General features: G+C 44.5%; 1 protein-coding gene across 1 annotated transcript in view; it reads right to left on the bottom strand.

The window, feature by feature from the left end:
• ARHGAP20 (Rho GTPase activating protein 20) overlaps positions 1–15,761 on the bottom strand; it is a 221,081-nt gene extending 205,320 nt beyond the window's left edge. Inside the window, exon 1 of the mRNA XM_070384244.1 lies at positions 15,496–15,761. Coding sequence (XP_070240345.1) covers positions 15,496–15,600 — 105 coding nt within the window. The 5' untranslated portion in view covers positions 15,601–15,761. The remainder of the gene's footprint in view (positions 1–15,495) is intronic.
• Between the last annotated feature and the right edge of the window lie 1,597 nt (positions 15,762–17,358).

Here is a 17,358-nt window from a genome sequence, read left to right as displayed (position 1 = left end):
GCCAGGTGGTCTGGTATTCCCATCTCTTTCAGAATTTTCCACAGTTTATTGTGATCCACACAGTCAAAGGCAAAAAATAATAGAATATTACTTTTCAATAAAAGAAGCAACGAAAGTGCAACAACATAGATGAATCTTGAAAACATTATGATAATTAAAATAATTCCGTCCCAAAGGATCACATACTATATGACTCCATTTAAGTGGAATATTCAGAATAAACAAATCCATAGAAACTAAAAGTAGATTAGTGCTTGCCTGGGGTTTGGGGGGATGAGAAAATTGGGGTGTAACGGCTAAGGGGTGCAGTATTTCTTTTTGTGGTAATGAAAATGTTCTAAAATTGTGATGGATGCACTGAATATACACTTTTAACTGACTGAACTGTATGCTATATAAACTATATCTCACCAAAGCTCTTAAAATGAGTAAAACAAAAACTAACCACCAAACTACTAAACTACTGAGCTCTAGCTCAGCAAACTGGTTCACAGCCAGAAGCTATATTTTTCCTTGTTCATACAACAACCATCTGAAGTATAATACATGAAAATGAAAATTACTTATTTTTTTTATCCAATACATTTTTGTACAAAATGTCTGAGTGGCCCTTCATTTGAACTCATGAGAGATCTGAGGAATATGCCGACCTGCATACTGTGGTTTGCCACGGTTCTTCCCCTACTTCTCCAGTATTTTCCTAGTAAATTCTCACCTTTATCTGAGAGTTTAAGGTGGTAAAGCAAGTGTGCCTGCGTAGGAATCTAAAGTTGTAAGCAGGTTATGGAAGAAAAAAGTTTTGTTCTTTTACTTTCAACAAGGCATAAAACACTGTTTATATAAAAACCTATATGTAGTCTCTCAGTGGAATTTTAACTTTGTATCAACCAGGAGACAAAGAACTATTTTTGAAACCTTGAAGTATCATGCAGGAGACAAAAAACTATTTTTGGAATGGCGAAATCACTCTGAATCTGGTCATTCTTAGTTCTCAAAGAGATGTAAAGGGGAAAAAGCCTATCAAAAGAAAGAACCAGGATGAAAGAGTCAAGTCAGGTGAACTGCAATTTTTCATACTTTGTTTTGTTCCAGCTACTTTATGAAGGAAAAAATTCAAGCAGTTCAGTCGAATTTAAGTCAAATTTGCTGCTGCTGCTGCTAAGTCGCTTCAGTCGTGTCCGACTCTGTGTGACCCCATAGACGGCAGCCCACCAGGCTTCCCCGTCCCTGGGATTCTCCAGGCAAGAACACTGGAGCGGGTTGCCATTTCCTTCTCCAATGCGTGAAATTTGCTGCTGCTGCTGCTGCTGCTAGGTCGCTTCAGTTGTGTCTGACTCTGTGCGACCCCATAGATGGGCTCACCAGGCTCCCCCATCCCTGGGATTCTCCAGTCAAATATTTAAAATTAGCACAGTATTAAATTAAGGGCTTTGAGGAAAGCTTTTAAGACTCTAAAGTTTCAAAGACAGAAAAAAATGCTTAATCAAATTTACAACTTAGTTTACTCAAATTCGACTCAATCCTTTGTGGGTGATCTGAACAATTCAGTGAGCAATGAACTGTTTCTTGTCTTCCCTACACACCTGAACCACTAACTTGTGGAGACATACCCCAAAGACAGTGGCCCTGCAAGGCAAAAAGGAAATTATTTCTACCCCTGCCCCTTGCATCTACATCCTATTATCACAAGGTTTCGACCACTGGACGAGCTAAAGCTTCCCACTATCATCGCTTTGGCCAGTGATGAGTATGATCTTCTATTTACTCATAATAATCCCAGCCAGAATCAGTTTGGGCATTTATTTAAAGCAAATGTCATCACAGAACAGACTACTATAAAGGGATATAATTTCTTTCTGAGATTAAGAAACGTTTTACTTTTGGCCATATTTCCTGTTTCTGTGAGATAAGCACTTGGAAATAAAATAAATAGGAGATCTATGTAATGGAGAAGAATGGGCACTTGGCATTGAACCTAAACTCTGGATGCTGGTTCTGTCACTTCTCAGAGTCTTCTCTGCAAAATGACAAAAACTGTTTGACCTACCACAAAGAATAAGATTTTACATGTGAAAGCCCTTTGACAGGGAACGCACCATGACAGTATAACATACAGAGGAAAGCTTTAGAGCGTGTAAGTACCATATGTAATAAATATGAGGATAGTAGAACTCCCCTTCTACATTTTTATTTGTTCCTCTCATATAGATATCTGAAGTACCACTATGGGCCTTCAAATTGACTGGACTTTCTTCTTTGATGAAGCCACCAGTTTCAAACTCGCGTCATGATTCCCTTTCAGCATCACCCTGGAGTATGCAAGTTCAATCACTGATGCTCTCTCCCTAGTAATCCTGTTATAGGGCAGGGCTTCACTAAAATATCACATCACAGTCCACAGGAAGTGCTGCTATTTGTACACCCATGCCACACTCTAACAGAGGGGCTCTCTGGTTGCTCCAGCGCCCATCCACCTGCATGAAGGCTCAGGGGCTGAATGTATCAGATGCTGTTGGAAAACTCTTCCTTGCAGCAACCTCTCACTTTACTCTTGCAGAAGGGAAGAGTACAGTGATCAAATCCAACATCATAATGGTAAAACAAACAAACAAACAAACAAAAAAAAACACAGCGTATCAAATAAGAATAAAAACCAGGCCAAGGTCTGACCAGATTTAGATATACTGTAACATATTAAAGTCTACTATGGAAGCTGAGGTTCAAGACATTGACTGTAAGCATAGAAGAGGAAATACAGAAACTCTCCTAGGTATAAATTAGGACCCAGGTAAACGGGAAAAGCAAAAGGCCACAGAGCAGCTGAGCTGTCCAGACCCTTGAAACATGAGCTGATGTGGACACGCACAGATTTCATTTTCAGAGTCCACACACACGTGACCAGACACCCAGAAACAGGTTTTACCTTTCAGTTGTTCCATGTGACAGCTGTCTGTCAAAACTAGGTCAAGGCTGCTCAGCCCAGCACGGACATACTGATAGGGCTTTTCTGCTGTCAGCTGGATATTTCTAATCTAAACCTGTCCTGGAGAAAGAAAATCAAACTGATATAAAATTATAACACACACTGGGCCGTGATACCTACAAGACCCATTATTGGTGGCTGACAAAAGGGAGTTTCCTCTAACTCGTTTCCAATCTCCCACATTGTGGCCAAGTCTTCAGTAAGTAAACAAAAGCGAAGCATCACCCCACCCCAGGCTGCTTCAGTGTCTACCACCCAACTAAGCATTCACCTCGAAGGCTTTCTGTACACAATAGGACCTTAGAGTTCCTAGAATACTTAGGCACGAGTGATCTAGAACACTTGAGATAGCAACAGAATGGGAAAGCAAACTCACTTCGATGAAAGTACATTTTAAAGATATTCAGTAAGTTCAAGCTACTTAATATAACAAAATAACACAGATTGGGTGATTTACATGGCACACACTTATTTTTCATAGTTCTAGAGGTTAAGAAGTCCAAGGTCAAGGGGGTCAGCAGATTTAGTTCTTGGTGATAGCTCTCTTCCCAGTTTGCAGACAGCTGCCTTTCTGTTGGAGCCTCACACGGGGGACACAGAGAAGAAGCTTTCTGGTCTCTTGTATGGGCGGTAATCCCAACATGGGGATTCTGCCCTCATGATCTCATCTAAGCTAACTATTTTCCAAAGGCCCCTATCTCCAAATACAGTTGACCCTTGAGGGACACAGATCTGAACTGCACAGGTCCATTTCCACACGAATTTATTTCAATAAATATGTACTACAGTACTATACCATATGAGGTTGGCTGAATATGTAGATGTAGAACCATGGATAGAGAGTGTCCAATGTCAAGTTCTAAGTGGATTTTTTGACTGCATGGAGGGTGACAATGTCTAACCTCCACATTGTTTAAGGGTCAACTGTATTATCATACTGGGGGTTATGACCTCAACCTTTGAGTTTCAGGAGACACGAACATTCAGTATGTAACAGAGGTTTTTGTCAAATACTCAGGAGACTGAGGGATATGAGTCACGAAACTCCAAACTCCATCAAATCACACTAATAAAATGTACATATATATCTTCAAAGCACTGTGTATATGACTCTATGTACATATAAGTATGCATAACCCCCTTTGCGGAGAAGGCAATGGCAACCCACTCCAGTACTCTTTCCTGGAGAATCCCAGGTATGGTGGAGCCTGGTGGGCTGCCGTCTATGGGGTCGTAGAGAGTCGGACAGGACTGAAGTGACTTAGCAGCAGCAGCAGCAGCCCCCTTTGCAGCAATGTCTCTTTGGGCTTCCCTGGTGGCTCAGATAGTAAAGAATCCTCTTGCAATATGGGGAAGACCGGGGTTCTATCCTGGGTTGGGAAGATCCCTGGAGAGAGAATGGCTACCCACTCCAGTATCCCTTGCCTGGAGAATGCCATGGACAGAGGAGCCGGGTGGGCTGCAGTCCATGGGGTCGCTGAGGGTTGGACGAAACCGAGCGACTTCACTTTCACTTTCACATTGGAGAAATGGCAACCCACTCCAGTGTTCTTGCCTGGAGAATCCCAGGGACGGGGGAGCCTGGTGGCCTGCCGTGTATGGAGTTGCACAGAGTTGGACATGACTGAAGTGACTTAGCAGCAGCAGTATGTTCATTAAGTGGTATGTGGCCCTATAAGGCACAAGACCACTTTATGTCCAAAGGAACAGCCATCAAGTCCTGGATGGCAGCATGAGGAGAGGGAAAGGATTCAGAACCCAGAATATCCAAGTTCAAGGTTTCCTTTTCTGAAGGTGCCATCAGCTGTCTCACTTCTCCCAGGCTACTAAACATATTCCACCTCTTGCCCTGCAGACCTTCCACCAAATCCTAAAATTAGAACAGTGAAGGGACGGAGAGTGATAAAGTGCTTCATAACAACCTTCACTTCAGAACCAAAAAGCAACAACTGCACTGCTTAGGAATCTGTGACTTATGAATTTCTGGTCAATAAGCTACAACTCTCTCTGAGGACTCAATCTTCAAAGTTGACAAGTATTTTTTACATAGATGTATAGAAATAAAATATAATTTTCATTTTATAAAAAACAATGTATTCTCTTCTAATACATGAATGTTAGAGTCACAAAATAATAAGTTTTCTTTTGCTATGTTAAAATGCACTATTGTGTTCACATCGTAAGTGAAAATTTACTATGGAAGCAAGCTTTTTCTTACACTCAAGATTTATCGTATTAAAATGTTTACTGAATTGAGAGTTTCAGCTACATTTCCCACACCCAATTTTCCATGGTGGAAACATCTAAGACACAGGATTCAGTGCACCCACACATAACTTGAAATATAGTTCTTTGAGTTTGGAGAACATGCCAAAATTTCCAACAGCAAGCAGGACTGAGATATCAGCATGGAAAGAAGGTCTCCTGAAGAGCTCCTCAAATATGCTGCTGCTGCTGCTGCTAAGTCACTTCAGTCGTATCCAACTCTGTGTGACCCCATAGACGGCAGGCCACCAGGCTCCCCCATCCCTGGGATTCTCCAGGCAAGAACACTGGAGTGGGTTGCCATTTCCTTCTCCAATGCATGAAAGTGAAAAGTCAAAGTGAAGTCGCTCAGTCGTGTCTGACTCTTAGCAACCCCATGGACTGCAGCCCACCAGGCTCCTCCGTCCATGGATTTTCCAGGCAAGAGTACTGGAGTGGGGTGCCATTGCCTTCTCTGCCTGAAATATGACCGCCTTATATAAAATACCTGAAAATGACAGATAGCAAAGCAAAATGACCACAAATTTCCAAAGAGATTATCAATGATTGTGTCCCTGATTGTCACTATTAGTCCATATTTACTATGAAGGTTAATATTGTGTCAACTTATTATTACTTATTATTGACATGTGTCAACATGTCCACAGCCACGCCCAGGTTACGTATTATCTCTGGGTGTGTCTGTGAGGGTATTTTCAAGATGACGTTAGCATTTGAATAAGCAGTCAGTAAAGCAGGTTTCTTCCCCATCATTCAATCATTCATCATTCGCCTTTACAGAACAAGAAGTGGAGGAAAGAGGAATTTGCCCCCTTTTTCCGCCCTCACTGTCCAGCTAGAGCATCTCATTTCCTCTGGTTCTCAGGAAAGACTACACCACCTTCCTCCCTGTGGATGGCAATCAAGGGACTCCTACCCCTGTCTGTTTCTCTGAAGAACCCTGACTGGTACCTTTATCTAATGGCGGTACTGGATGTAATATTCAGTGGTACACAGAGAAGGTAGAGACTCTGCTCTCCGAAGGGCAAAATTACCTCTCAGGAGAAAAACTTCTCAGATCTGCTTTGCTCCACTGGTTATGTAAAATTCAAATCTACTCTCTCCTACATCTTATGTTGCAATTAATAGAAAATGCATCTGTAGTCTAGCTGGAAAGAGAAACAGAGTCGGAAAATCTGGGTTCAAATTTTCAGCTCTGCTGCTTGCCACACACAGCCCTGGAGGGCTCCCTGCCTTTCCTCTAAGAGTGCATTATTAACAACGCCTACCATGCAGCTTACGTATGTTATGTATAGTGAGGCATTTACTCAAAGAAGTTTATAAAACTTTTCCTTTCCTCTTCCATATATTACAAACAGTAAACTCTTACCTTTTTTCCTCAAGCTTCTACCTTAGAATATTTGATATTTATGACCTTCAAGGGTGACTGCTTTGATGATGCATGTTATGGATCTAATTATTATACTTGTGCCCCCTAAATCCATATGATGAAGTGCTGACCCCCAATGGAACGTTACTACGAGGCAGGGGTCTCTGGGAAATTAGGTTTAGATGAAGTCTTGAGAGTGGGGCTGCTCTGACAAGGTTAGTGCCTTTGTAAGAAGAAACCAAAGATATCCAACTCCATCTCCATCTCTCCCTCCCCGTCTTTCCCTCATCTCCCTCACTGCTTTTCTTCTCACTCAGTCTCCCATGTGAGGACACGACAATAATTGGAAGCCAAGAAGAAGACTCTCACCAGCAACTGAACTGGCTGGCACCCAGATCATGGGAATTCACAACCTCCACAACTGCAGGGAATAACTGTCTGTTGTTTAAGCCTCCAGTTGACTGTATTTTGTTACAGCAACCTGAGCTGAATAAGACAAATAGCATTCACTCATTTGCATGTAAATGTTCTTGTATTAAATCCAAGGAAATAAAACTCTTTTTATTGCTTTATAGGTACTTTCACCTGGTACTTGTGAAAAATTCCTGATGGCTTCTGCATTTTTTTGAAAGTGTTTTTATATATTTTCTCCTTTGACCCATAAAAAACAACCTTGTGAGATATACAGGATATGGATTATTATCCCCATTTTACAAACAAAGAAACAAAAACAAAACACAGAAGTTCAGAGGTCACACCAGTTTAACAGAGGATGTTTCTGATTAGAAACAAAATCTATTTCAGTTTTTGGTATTTCCAGACTGCTCTTAGCCAAAACAATCTCTCAGGTACCTGATTTTATGCCACTCACTTTGTGAATAACATCACAAAGTGTTCAGTAGGATACGGGCTTAACTATGGGCATAATATTTTTCTCAGTTCCAAAGAATTAGAAGTCTTACTCACCAAGATGTTTCATTCAAACCCCAGGGCAAGACACACACATGGTTTAAAATTGGCTCTCAGGGGTGTTCTACCATGAGTTGCTATAAACACATTTGGACACAGAGAATGTAGAAATAAAAGCCAGAATGAAGTGTATAATGGCAGTACTCTTGCCTGCAAAATCCCATGGATGGAGGAGCCTGGTAGGCTGCAGTCCATGGGGTCGCTAGGAGTCGGACACGACTGAGTGACTTCACTTTCACTTTTCACTTTCATGCATTGGAGAAGGAAATGGCAACCCACTCCAGTATTCTTGCCTGGAGAATCCCAGGGACGGGGGAGCCTGGTGGGCTGCCGTCTCTGGGGTCGCACAGAATCAGACACAACTGAAGCGACTTAGCAGCAGCAGCAGTTATACTTTTTAATGTTGGAGCTATTTTTAAATCCTTTTGCTTTGATTTTCTGTGCCTACAAGTCTCTCTTCCCTCCTCAAAACCTATCTTATTTAAAGACTTTTCAATTAGTGTGTGAAACCAACGGGTCTGGGGGCTTGAAAATTATAAAAATCATCATCCCTAACTAAAATCATTCTAATAAGTGCTGCCATTTCATTTCACAAAAACTGTTCTATTCAAACAGGGACGCGCTCAAGGATATGTTATCCAGGATTCTATCCATAATGCATTATCTATTGCTGATATTAATATTGTACTCTAGAATCACACTTTTAGAAAATACCATACAAATCTACTGTCTATTCTTTTCAAGAGCCTCAATTACGGAAAACTTTCTATTTTTAGAAACAGTCAAATCATCCCACTAACAAAGAAAGGTGGATGAACCAGCTAGGTGATCCCCCTTGAGGTTAAAATAATAAATGTAGCTATTAAGTGACTGACTTCTTTTACAGCATTTACAAACTAGGTCTTCAAACATATTATGTGCTTTGCTACCTCAGGACCTTTGAACAACTGCTCCCATTTCCTGGAATCTTTTTATTGCATGATCTTTTTCATCAGTAAAAGAGTTAGTTCAGTTCAGTTCACTTGCTCAGTTGTGTCCGACTCTTTGCGACCCCATGAATCGCAGCACGCCAGGACTCCCTGTCCATCACCAACTCCTGGAGTTCACCCAAACTCATGTCCATTGAGTTGGTGATGCCATCCAGCCATCTCATCATCTGTCGTCCCCTTCTCCTCCTGCCCCCAATCCCTCCCAGCATCAGGGTGTTTTCCAATGAGTCAACTCTTCACATGAGGTGGCCAAAGTATTGGAGTTTCAGTCTCAGCATCAGTCCTTCCAATGAACACCCAGGACTGATCTCCTTTAGAATAGACTGGTTGGATCTCCTTGCAGTCCAAGGGACTCTCAAGAGTCTTCTCCAACACCACAGCTCAAAAGCATCAATTCTTCGGCACTCAGCTTTCTTTACAGTCCAACTCTCACATCCATACATGACCATTGGAAAAACCATAGCCTTGACTAGACAGATCTTTGTTGACAAAGTAATGTCTCTGCTTTTTAATATGCTGTCTAGGTTGGTCATAACTTTCCTTCCAAGGAGTAAGTGTCTTTTAATTTCATGGCTGCAATCACCATCTGCAGTGATTTTGGAGCCCCCCAAAATAAAATCAGCCACTGTTTCCCCATCTATTTCCCATGAAGTGATGGGAACAGATGCCTCTAGGGAAATGTAAATCAAATCCAAAATGAAATACAACTTTCTACCCTCTGTTTTTATTTAGTCACTAAGTTGGGTCTGACCCCTTTGTGACCCCATGGACTGCTGTCTACCAGGCTCCTCTGTCCATTGGATTTCCCAGGCAGGGATACTAGAGTAGGTTGCCATTTTCTTCTCCAGGGGATCTTCCTAACTCAGGGATCGAAACAGCATCTCTGGTATCTCTGCGTTGGCAGATGGATTTTTTACCACTGAGCCACCAGGGAAGACCTTCTATCCTCTAGGATGATCAAAATAAAAAAGACAGATAATAAGTGTTGGTGAAGATGTAGAGAAATTGGACTTTTACGCACTGTTAATGGGAATGTAAAACCACTTTGGAAAATAATTTGACAGTTTATTAAAACGTTAAACATACACTTAAATTATGACCCAGGCTCAACATTTAAGTATTTTTCCAAAAGAAGTGAAAGAACAAGTCCATACAAAGACTTGTACATGAATGTTCAGAGCAGCTTTGTTCATAGTATCCCAAACCAGGAAAAAAACAAAATAGCCATAAACAGGTGAATGGATAAACAAACTGTGCTTTATCCACATGATAGAATACTACTGAGTACTGATCTGCACACAAATAAAATGGGTGAATCTCAAAATAATTAAACTGAATTAAAGAAGACAGACAAAAAGAATACATAGTATGATTCCATTTACATAAAATTCTTTAAAATGCAAATTAACCAATAGTGACAGAAAGCAGACCAGTGGTTGCCTAGAAATTGGGAGGGGACAAAGGGATTAGAAAGGGACATGAGGAGACTTTAAGGAATGATAAATATGTTCATCATCTTGGCTGTGGTCATGGTATCAGAGTTGTATAATGTGCCAAAATCTATTGATTTATGTACTTTAAACATGTACAGCTTATTGTATGCCAAGTATACCTCAAAAATCTGTTAAAATTTTTTAATTGCTCAGTTGTACCAGCCACACATCAAGAGCTCAATAGCTACGTAACAGCTGCTGCTGCTGCTGCTGCTGCCAGGTCACTTCAGTCATGTCCGACTCTGTGCGACCCCATAGACAGCAGCCCACCAGGCTCCCCCATCCCTGGGATTCTCCAGGCAAGAACACTGGAGTGGGTTGCCATTTCCTTCTCCAATGCATGAAAGTGAAAAGTGAAAGGGAAGTCACTCAGTCCTGTCCGACTCTGCAACCCCATGGACTGCAGCCTACCAGGCTCCTCCATCCATGGGATTCTCCAGGCAGGAGTAATGGAGTGGGGTGCCATCGCCTTCTCCAACGTAACAGCTAGTGTCCATTAAATTGGACATTGTAAATAAAGACTGGTTTTGCCATTGTTGAAAGTTCCAGTTAACAGTCATGCTCCAGGCGTCAGCAAACTACACAACAGATTTACCTATTATTTTTCTAAATAAAGTTTTATTGGAATATAGTTATGCCCACTTATTTATACATTGTCTATGGATGCTTTAGCATGACAGTGGCATAGTAGGTAGCTGCAACAGAGACCTTATGGTCTAAAAACCTAAATTATTCACTATCTGGCTCTCTGAAAAGATTTGCTGATCTTGCTATAAATCATAAACCCTGAACAAGAGGGTCATATCTATTCCTGCTGACTGCTGTACATAACCCAGCTTATATTTAACAAGTACCTAATATATAGCTTCCCTGGTGGCTTAGATGGTAGAGTTTGCCTGCAATGTGGGAGACCTGGGTTCGATCCCTGGGTTGGGAAGATCTCCTGGAGAAGGAAATAGCAACTTATTCTTGCCTGGAAAATCCCATGGACAGAGGAGCCTGGAGGGATACAGTCTGTGGGGTCACAAAGAGTTGGACACGACTGAGCGACTGACACACACATAATATGGAGCACTGTCCTAGGAATTGAGGCAGCAGCCTTGAACAACACAGAAAACGTCCCTAGTCTCATGGTGTTCACAATCTGGTGAGCGGTTCAGGTAACACAACCAAGAAGGAAATAAGAATATACAAGGCAAGACTGAATACTGAGATAAGAACAAAACAAAAGGCACAGGGCATGACTGAGGGGCAACTTCCACTTGGGTAATCAGAACAGGCCTCTGGGAGAACCTAAGATGGGAACGACATGAAAGAATCAACACTGCAAAGATCTGTGGCAAAAAAAAAGACAATAGCAACACCAAAGCCTCAGAACAGAATGGATTTGATGACTCGATGTGTGAAAAAGAAGGCCCATGTGGCTGGAGAATACACAAACAAAGCAGGAAAGGCAGATGAGGTGAGAGGAGTAGGGAGGGCTAAAAAGAGGAGTTTCAGTTTTATTCTAAATATGACAGAAAGCCACAAGACGATTTTACACAGTTAGAAACATGATCAATTTACATTTTTGAAGATCACTCTGGAGCTTCTAAATGGTGACTGGGTCAGGTAAAAACCAAAAAGGTGTTAGACAAGTTAGCGGATTTCTGCAAAGGTTTAAGTGAGAGATGATAGTGGTTTGGCTTGGACTACAATGACAGCAGTGGAGATGAAGTGAAGAAATTCAAGGTATGTTTTGAAGTGACAGTGGACGAGCATTTCCGATGGTTGTTGTAGACTGAGGACATAAATACCAGATTTTTGGCTTAAACAACTGGGACAAAGTAGTGTGAATTACAAACACGGTGGGAAGTACAAACATAAGAGCTAACATATGCTAATATTCACTCCATTTCACATTAAATTTTTCTATCTTGAGAGTTACATACTATTGTTATTTTCATTTTACAAATAGGAAACTGGAAAGGTTAAGTAACTGACCTAGATTTGAAGGCTAGTACAAACACAATGTAGACTTGAACCAGGTCAGTTCAGTTCAGTTGCTCAGTCATGTCCGCCTCTTTGCGACCCTGTGAACCATAGCATGCCAGGCCTCCCTGTCCATCACCAACTCCTGGAGTCCACCTAAACCCATGTCCATCGAGTCGGTGATGCCGTCCAACCATCTCATCCTCTGCCGTCCCCTTCTCCTCCTGCCCTCAATCTTTCCCAGTATCAGGGTCTTTTCCAATGAGTCAGCTCTTCGCATCAGGTGGCCAAAGTATCGGAGTTTCAGCTTCAGCATCAGTCCTTCCAATGAACACCCAGGACTGATCTCCTTTAGGATGGACTGGTTGGATCTCCTTGCAGTCCAAGGGACTCTCAAGAGTCTTCTCCAACACCACAGTTCAAAAGCATCAATTCTCTGGCACTCAGCTTTCTTTATAGTCCAACTCTCACATCCATACATGACTACTGGAAAAACCATAGCTTTGACTACACAGATCTTTGTTGACAAAGTAATGTCTCTGCTTTTTAATATGCTGTCTAGGTTGGTCATAATTTTCCTTCCAAGGGGTAAGCGTCTTTTAATTTTATGGCTGCAATCACCATCTGCAGTGATTTTGGAGCCCCCAAAAATAAAGTCTGACACTGTTTCCACTGTTTCCCCATCTATTTACCAGGTCATCAAACTCCAAATTTCACCACACTGTGCAAAACTGCCTTTTCAATAGTAGTTCCTAGGAATATGAACCATATTCTACACAACGGCAGTACCACTGGATTTTAATTTTCAGGATGACTAGTTTGAAAGATGCTACAGTTTTGCTTGTCCTTCAGGGACTATTAATTAAGATCAACTTGTTTTCATAAAGTAAAAGATGTAATAGTCTGCTATATACACTTTTCAAAGCACTTTCACCACTATCTTCTCTTTGATACTCCTTTTACGAATGAGGAAACTAAAGCAAGTGATTTCCTCAACATCACTCAGATAGTAACAGAGATAGGACTAAAAGCCAAGTGAACCCATTCCATACAGTAGTCTGGCCAATAACATTGTCTTTAAAAAATGCTGAATATTCAGTAAGAAACACATTTTTCTCCACTACCCCAAATGCACATACATATACATAAATAAAACAGAGCAAAAAGTCATACAAAGCAATCTTTACCCCTACTACTGTGCCAATACTTTCTGTTCTATTTCATTTTTTAAAATGCTGACTGCAACTGACAATTTCAACAACACTGATCCAAGTCTCAGTAATTAACAGCAGTAGTACAACAGCATAGTAGACATTTTAAGAAATAAGTCTCATGATTCACTAGGACTACCAAGCACTAAAAAGGTAAGAGGAAACATAAAAAAGATCAATCTGCTGAGTATTTGGGATACAAGAAGATTGTGGTCCATGAGAGTGTAAATGGCAATGATTCTGAGTTACAATTTGGAAATTTTATTATAATTAATTACTATTGCTATGGAGGTCTCAAATCAAACATACACCTACTCACATTTAAAACAGGCAGAGATGCACATTTCTGGAAAAATATTAAAAGAAAATATATAATATATGTTAAAATATTAAAAGTAAAAATATAAAAAGCAGTTCTTCAATAAACACAAGTCTTCAATTTTGCTTTTGCCCTAAAGGGAGTAAAAAGCTGTAGAAAGACCAAGCAGGCAAAACCTATTTCCTTTTTTAAAAAAGAAAAAGAAAAAGACTGGATTGATAGTGTGACAAATCATTACGTTTTATAATGCAGGACAAAAATGGCTTAAGATGCACAACAATCTTTCATTTATTGAAGAAATACTTCTTGATTGGTCAAGCTACTCTCATGCTTTCTTGCTTAATTACCATTAGCCAAAAAAAAAAAAAAAAAGATGAGATGTGTTCTGGCATACAAATACTTTATTTTCCCCTATTTCTTAAGTTTACAAGAATAAAATTTGCTTTTAAACTATGTTGATTACTGAATAGTCATACAATGCCAACCTAGCAAATTCTCTCTCTCTCTCTCTCTCTGCATATCTGAAGGGGAAAAGCGACAAGGACAAAACGCAGCCTCCATATATCAAAGACAGAGCCAGCACTACAGCAGATACATCCTCAAGTTCACTGACACTCCTAGATGGCTCTGCAACAGGGTCAAGGTCCCTGGGTGCTCACAGAAACTTCTACACTCCGCACCAACCTCACTTCTTTTCTACTGACCTCCAGCCAACCCAGGATTCTGCTGGGCAAAATCATGAAAGGCAGTAAGATCCGGACAACGAGGGAGCCTGCGTAGCCCCTTAAGGTTCCAATGATACAAACGTATTGAAGCATTCCTCAAGATGTTTTTTAAGGATGACTTAGATTATCCCGCTAGTCCCATTTTTCTTTTGTTTTCCCCCAACAGAAGCTGGAAGGTCACCACCAGGACACAGAGCAAAAACGGCCAAATATCAGAAGGGGGAGGGGAGGAGCGAGAGCAGAAAAGGCTAGAAACACCCAAATCAATTCCTCCGAGAGCCAAGCCGCAGAGGCCGGCAGCTCGCGACCGCTTGCACTTGCTGAGGGAACCATTCCAAAGAAACCTGACCCGATTGGAGTCAGCACGCCGCTCGGCGGCCGCGTTTATCCTAAAGGAACGCTACAAGTTGTTGCCCGCATCCTTGCTCCCGGCTCTGACAGGGGCCGCGCGCACCTCCCGCAACACGGCCCCACGGAGCCCCGGGGGCCAGCGGACGAGCGCAGGTTGCGGGCCCCACCGCCGCCGCCCACCTGCCCCTCCAGTCCGGTTCCCAGCCGAACTGGCCCTCCGCGTCCCCGGGCGTCAACCGTTAGCATCCCCAGCACAGCTGCAAAGGCTGACCACCGCCTTGCAGTGACCCGGGGTCATTCCGGGTCTCGTTCCCCCGCCTGCAAGCACCCCACCCGGCCGCCCCTCGCCCTGCAAAACCCCGCGGAGCGGCCGCGGGGCCGCGTCCAGGTGAGGGGCTGAGAGCCCCACGGGCGCTGCTCTCCGGCCGCCTACCTTCCCAACGCGCGGTCGCCGCGCCAGGGCGGATCGCCTCGGCCCTGGCGATCTCGGAGCTGACCCCGTCAGGTGCCGATGAGCGCCTGAGGGACCTCGGGGAACCCCGGGGCCGGGCACCCGGCGGGGCTGGGGAGGGCGATGGCGCAAAAGCGGCCCGCGAGCCCCGCCTGAGGGAGGAGGGCGGCGGATGAGGACGGAGAGGGCGGCCGCCCGGCTCACTAGGAGAGCGACACTGACTCTAGACACGACGAGCCCGGGGGTGCCGGGGTGACCTGGGGAGACGGGAAGGCAGGCATGGCCTCGTACAGACGCGGCGGGTCTCGAGCCTCGAGCGTTAAATACCCGCGGCGTCCGACCCGCGCAGCGGCGAAGGGCGCGCGCGGGCGGCGGCGGGGCCCCGCTCGGCGTCCTCACCTTCTTCGTGCCGGGGCCGCCTGCGATCCGAGACACTCCTGTCAGGGAAGAGGAGCGCCCCGGCTGTCCCCCTAGAGTCTCCTGCTGGGGGGACATCGCTTCCATGAAGAGCGCTTGAGAGCAAATCCCAGCCCAGGAGGAGGTTAGGCTGGCATGTCCGCGGGACGGCGGCCGGACAGGCGAGGGCGCGCGGGACCGAGACGGGCGGCCGCGCTCAGGCGGCGAGCCGGGCTCCGGGGGCGAGCCGCGCGCCTCCCGTCGGGGCCATGTACCGCCGCCGCAGGGTTTGCCGCGGCGACGGCCCGTCAGCTCCGCGGCCGCCCCGCCTCGGGCCCGCCCCTCGGCGCCTGGCGCCCAGCGCCGGACCCGCCCCCGGCCGCGGCCCACACAGCGCCGACCCTTACCGCGGCGCGCCACGGCGCGCGCCTTCCTAGATATTATATTAGGGAACGGGCGACCGACTGACCTCGGTCCGCGCCTCCGAGTGCGGTCAGCTCACCGGGCGGTATCACGAACGCGGGCCTCTAGCGCGGACGCGCGCCTCTGCAGGCGCTCGAACCACTTGCACCCGGCTCCATCCCTTCCCGCCCCGCGGCACCGCGTGCGGCGGCGCGGCTGTGGCCACCTCAGCCTGAACGGAGGAGTGGCGGCGATTCCCGCCTCGCTCTCGGCCGACAGCGGCGGGGTCCCCCGCCCCTCCCCCGGCGGGGAGGCCGGGGATGGAGGCGCACGTCGCTGAGGGCCGCACAGTGGAAGCCCGCGGTCCCGCACGCTGGCCTGCTCCCGGACCGGCGCGGGCTCTGCAGCCCCCGCACGATTTGCACCCCGGCGGCAGCCCCCGCACGATTTGCACCGGCGGTTTCCGCTGTCTGCAGGCTGCAGAAACCCGGGCATTCCAAGCGTGTAAGCTCAATTAAGGAAAATGCGGCAGAGAGAGGGCTCTGAAATTTGGCTTAGCTGTTGAGAAGGCTACAATATGTGGAAGTGTTTATCAGATATCTGCGCTGAGAGCATAACTTCCTGTCAGCCCAAATAGTGGCAAATTTTTTAAAGGCCAGAGAATAATCAGAGGGAAGGGATTTGGAGCTTACTCGGGCTGAGTTGAGCACCGCCGTACTTTGCAGGACTGGCTGACTAGGGAGGCTGGTTCGGTAGGTGGCATTCTTCCCTTGGAGTCAGGACTCCATAAAGGATGGTTTGGTGATGAAGGACGCAGCTCGAGGATACTAGCTTGTGGAAGAGGTTTGTTTTTGTGGTAAGAAAAAACAGCGGTTCCTGCCGGATTGGGCTGTTATCGAGTCAGATTATAGAAGAATAGGGTTCTGGCCAGCACTGTTCCAAAGCAAAAGTTGCTGTCCAAAACACACCCACACACTACCATCACCACTAACCCCACAATTGTTATTGTGGAAATAAGGGGAGAAAATAGTCCAGTCCATTTTATGCCTTGCACATATCACATTGTTTAAAGTAGGCTTGTTACATCGGCTTTGTAAATCACACACACACACACACAGATATATATATATATATATATGTAAATTATATACACCCACACAGACACAGATTTTCAGGGTGACTCTGCTGCTTAGAGCCATGTCCAGACAGGGCTTTGCATTCACCCTTGAGGTTTTTTTGGAATTTTACACTTTACACTGCAGGGGGTTTTGCACCTCTTTTCATTCCTTGTTGAAACCATGCTATTATGATTCCTATCTTGCATGGGTGATTTCAGTTTTTCTTACTGTTTCGTTTTTTAATTTCAAGAATTAAAAAATATTTAATGTAATTTACATGTTATGTTTAAGGCTTATTGTCTTCTAGAGACGAGAACTCTTTGTTGTTGTTGTTCATCCCAAGTGC

Source organism: Bos mutus, chromosome 15, assembly GCF_027580195.1.
Source record: "Bos mutus isolate GX-2022 chromosome 15, NWIPB_WYAK_1.1, whole genome shotgun sequence".
In the NCBI taxonomy this organism is placed as follows: Eukaryota; Metazoa; Chordata; class Mammalia; order Artiodactyla; family Bovidae; genus Bos; species Bos mutus.
This window is presented reverse-complemented; position numbering and strand designations above follow the sequence as displayed.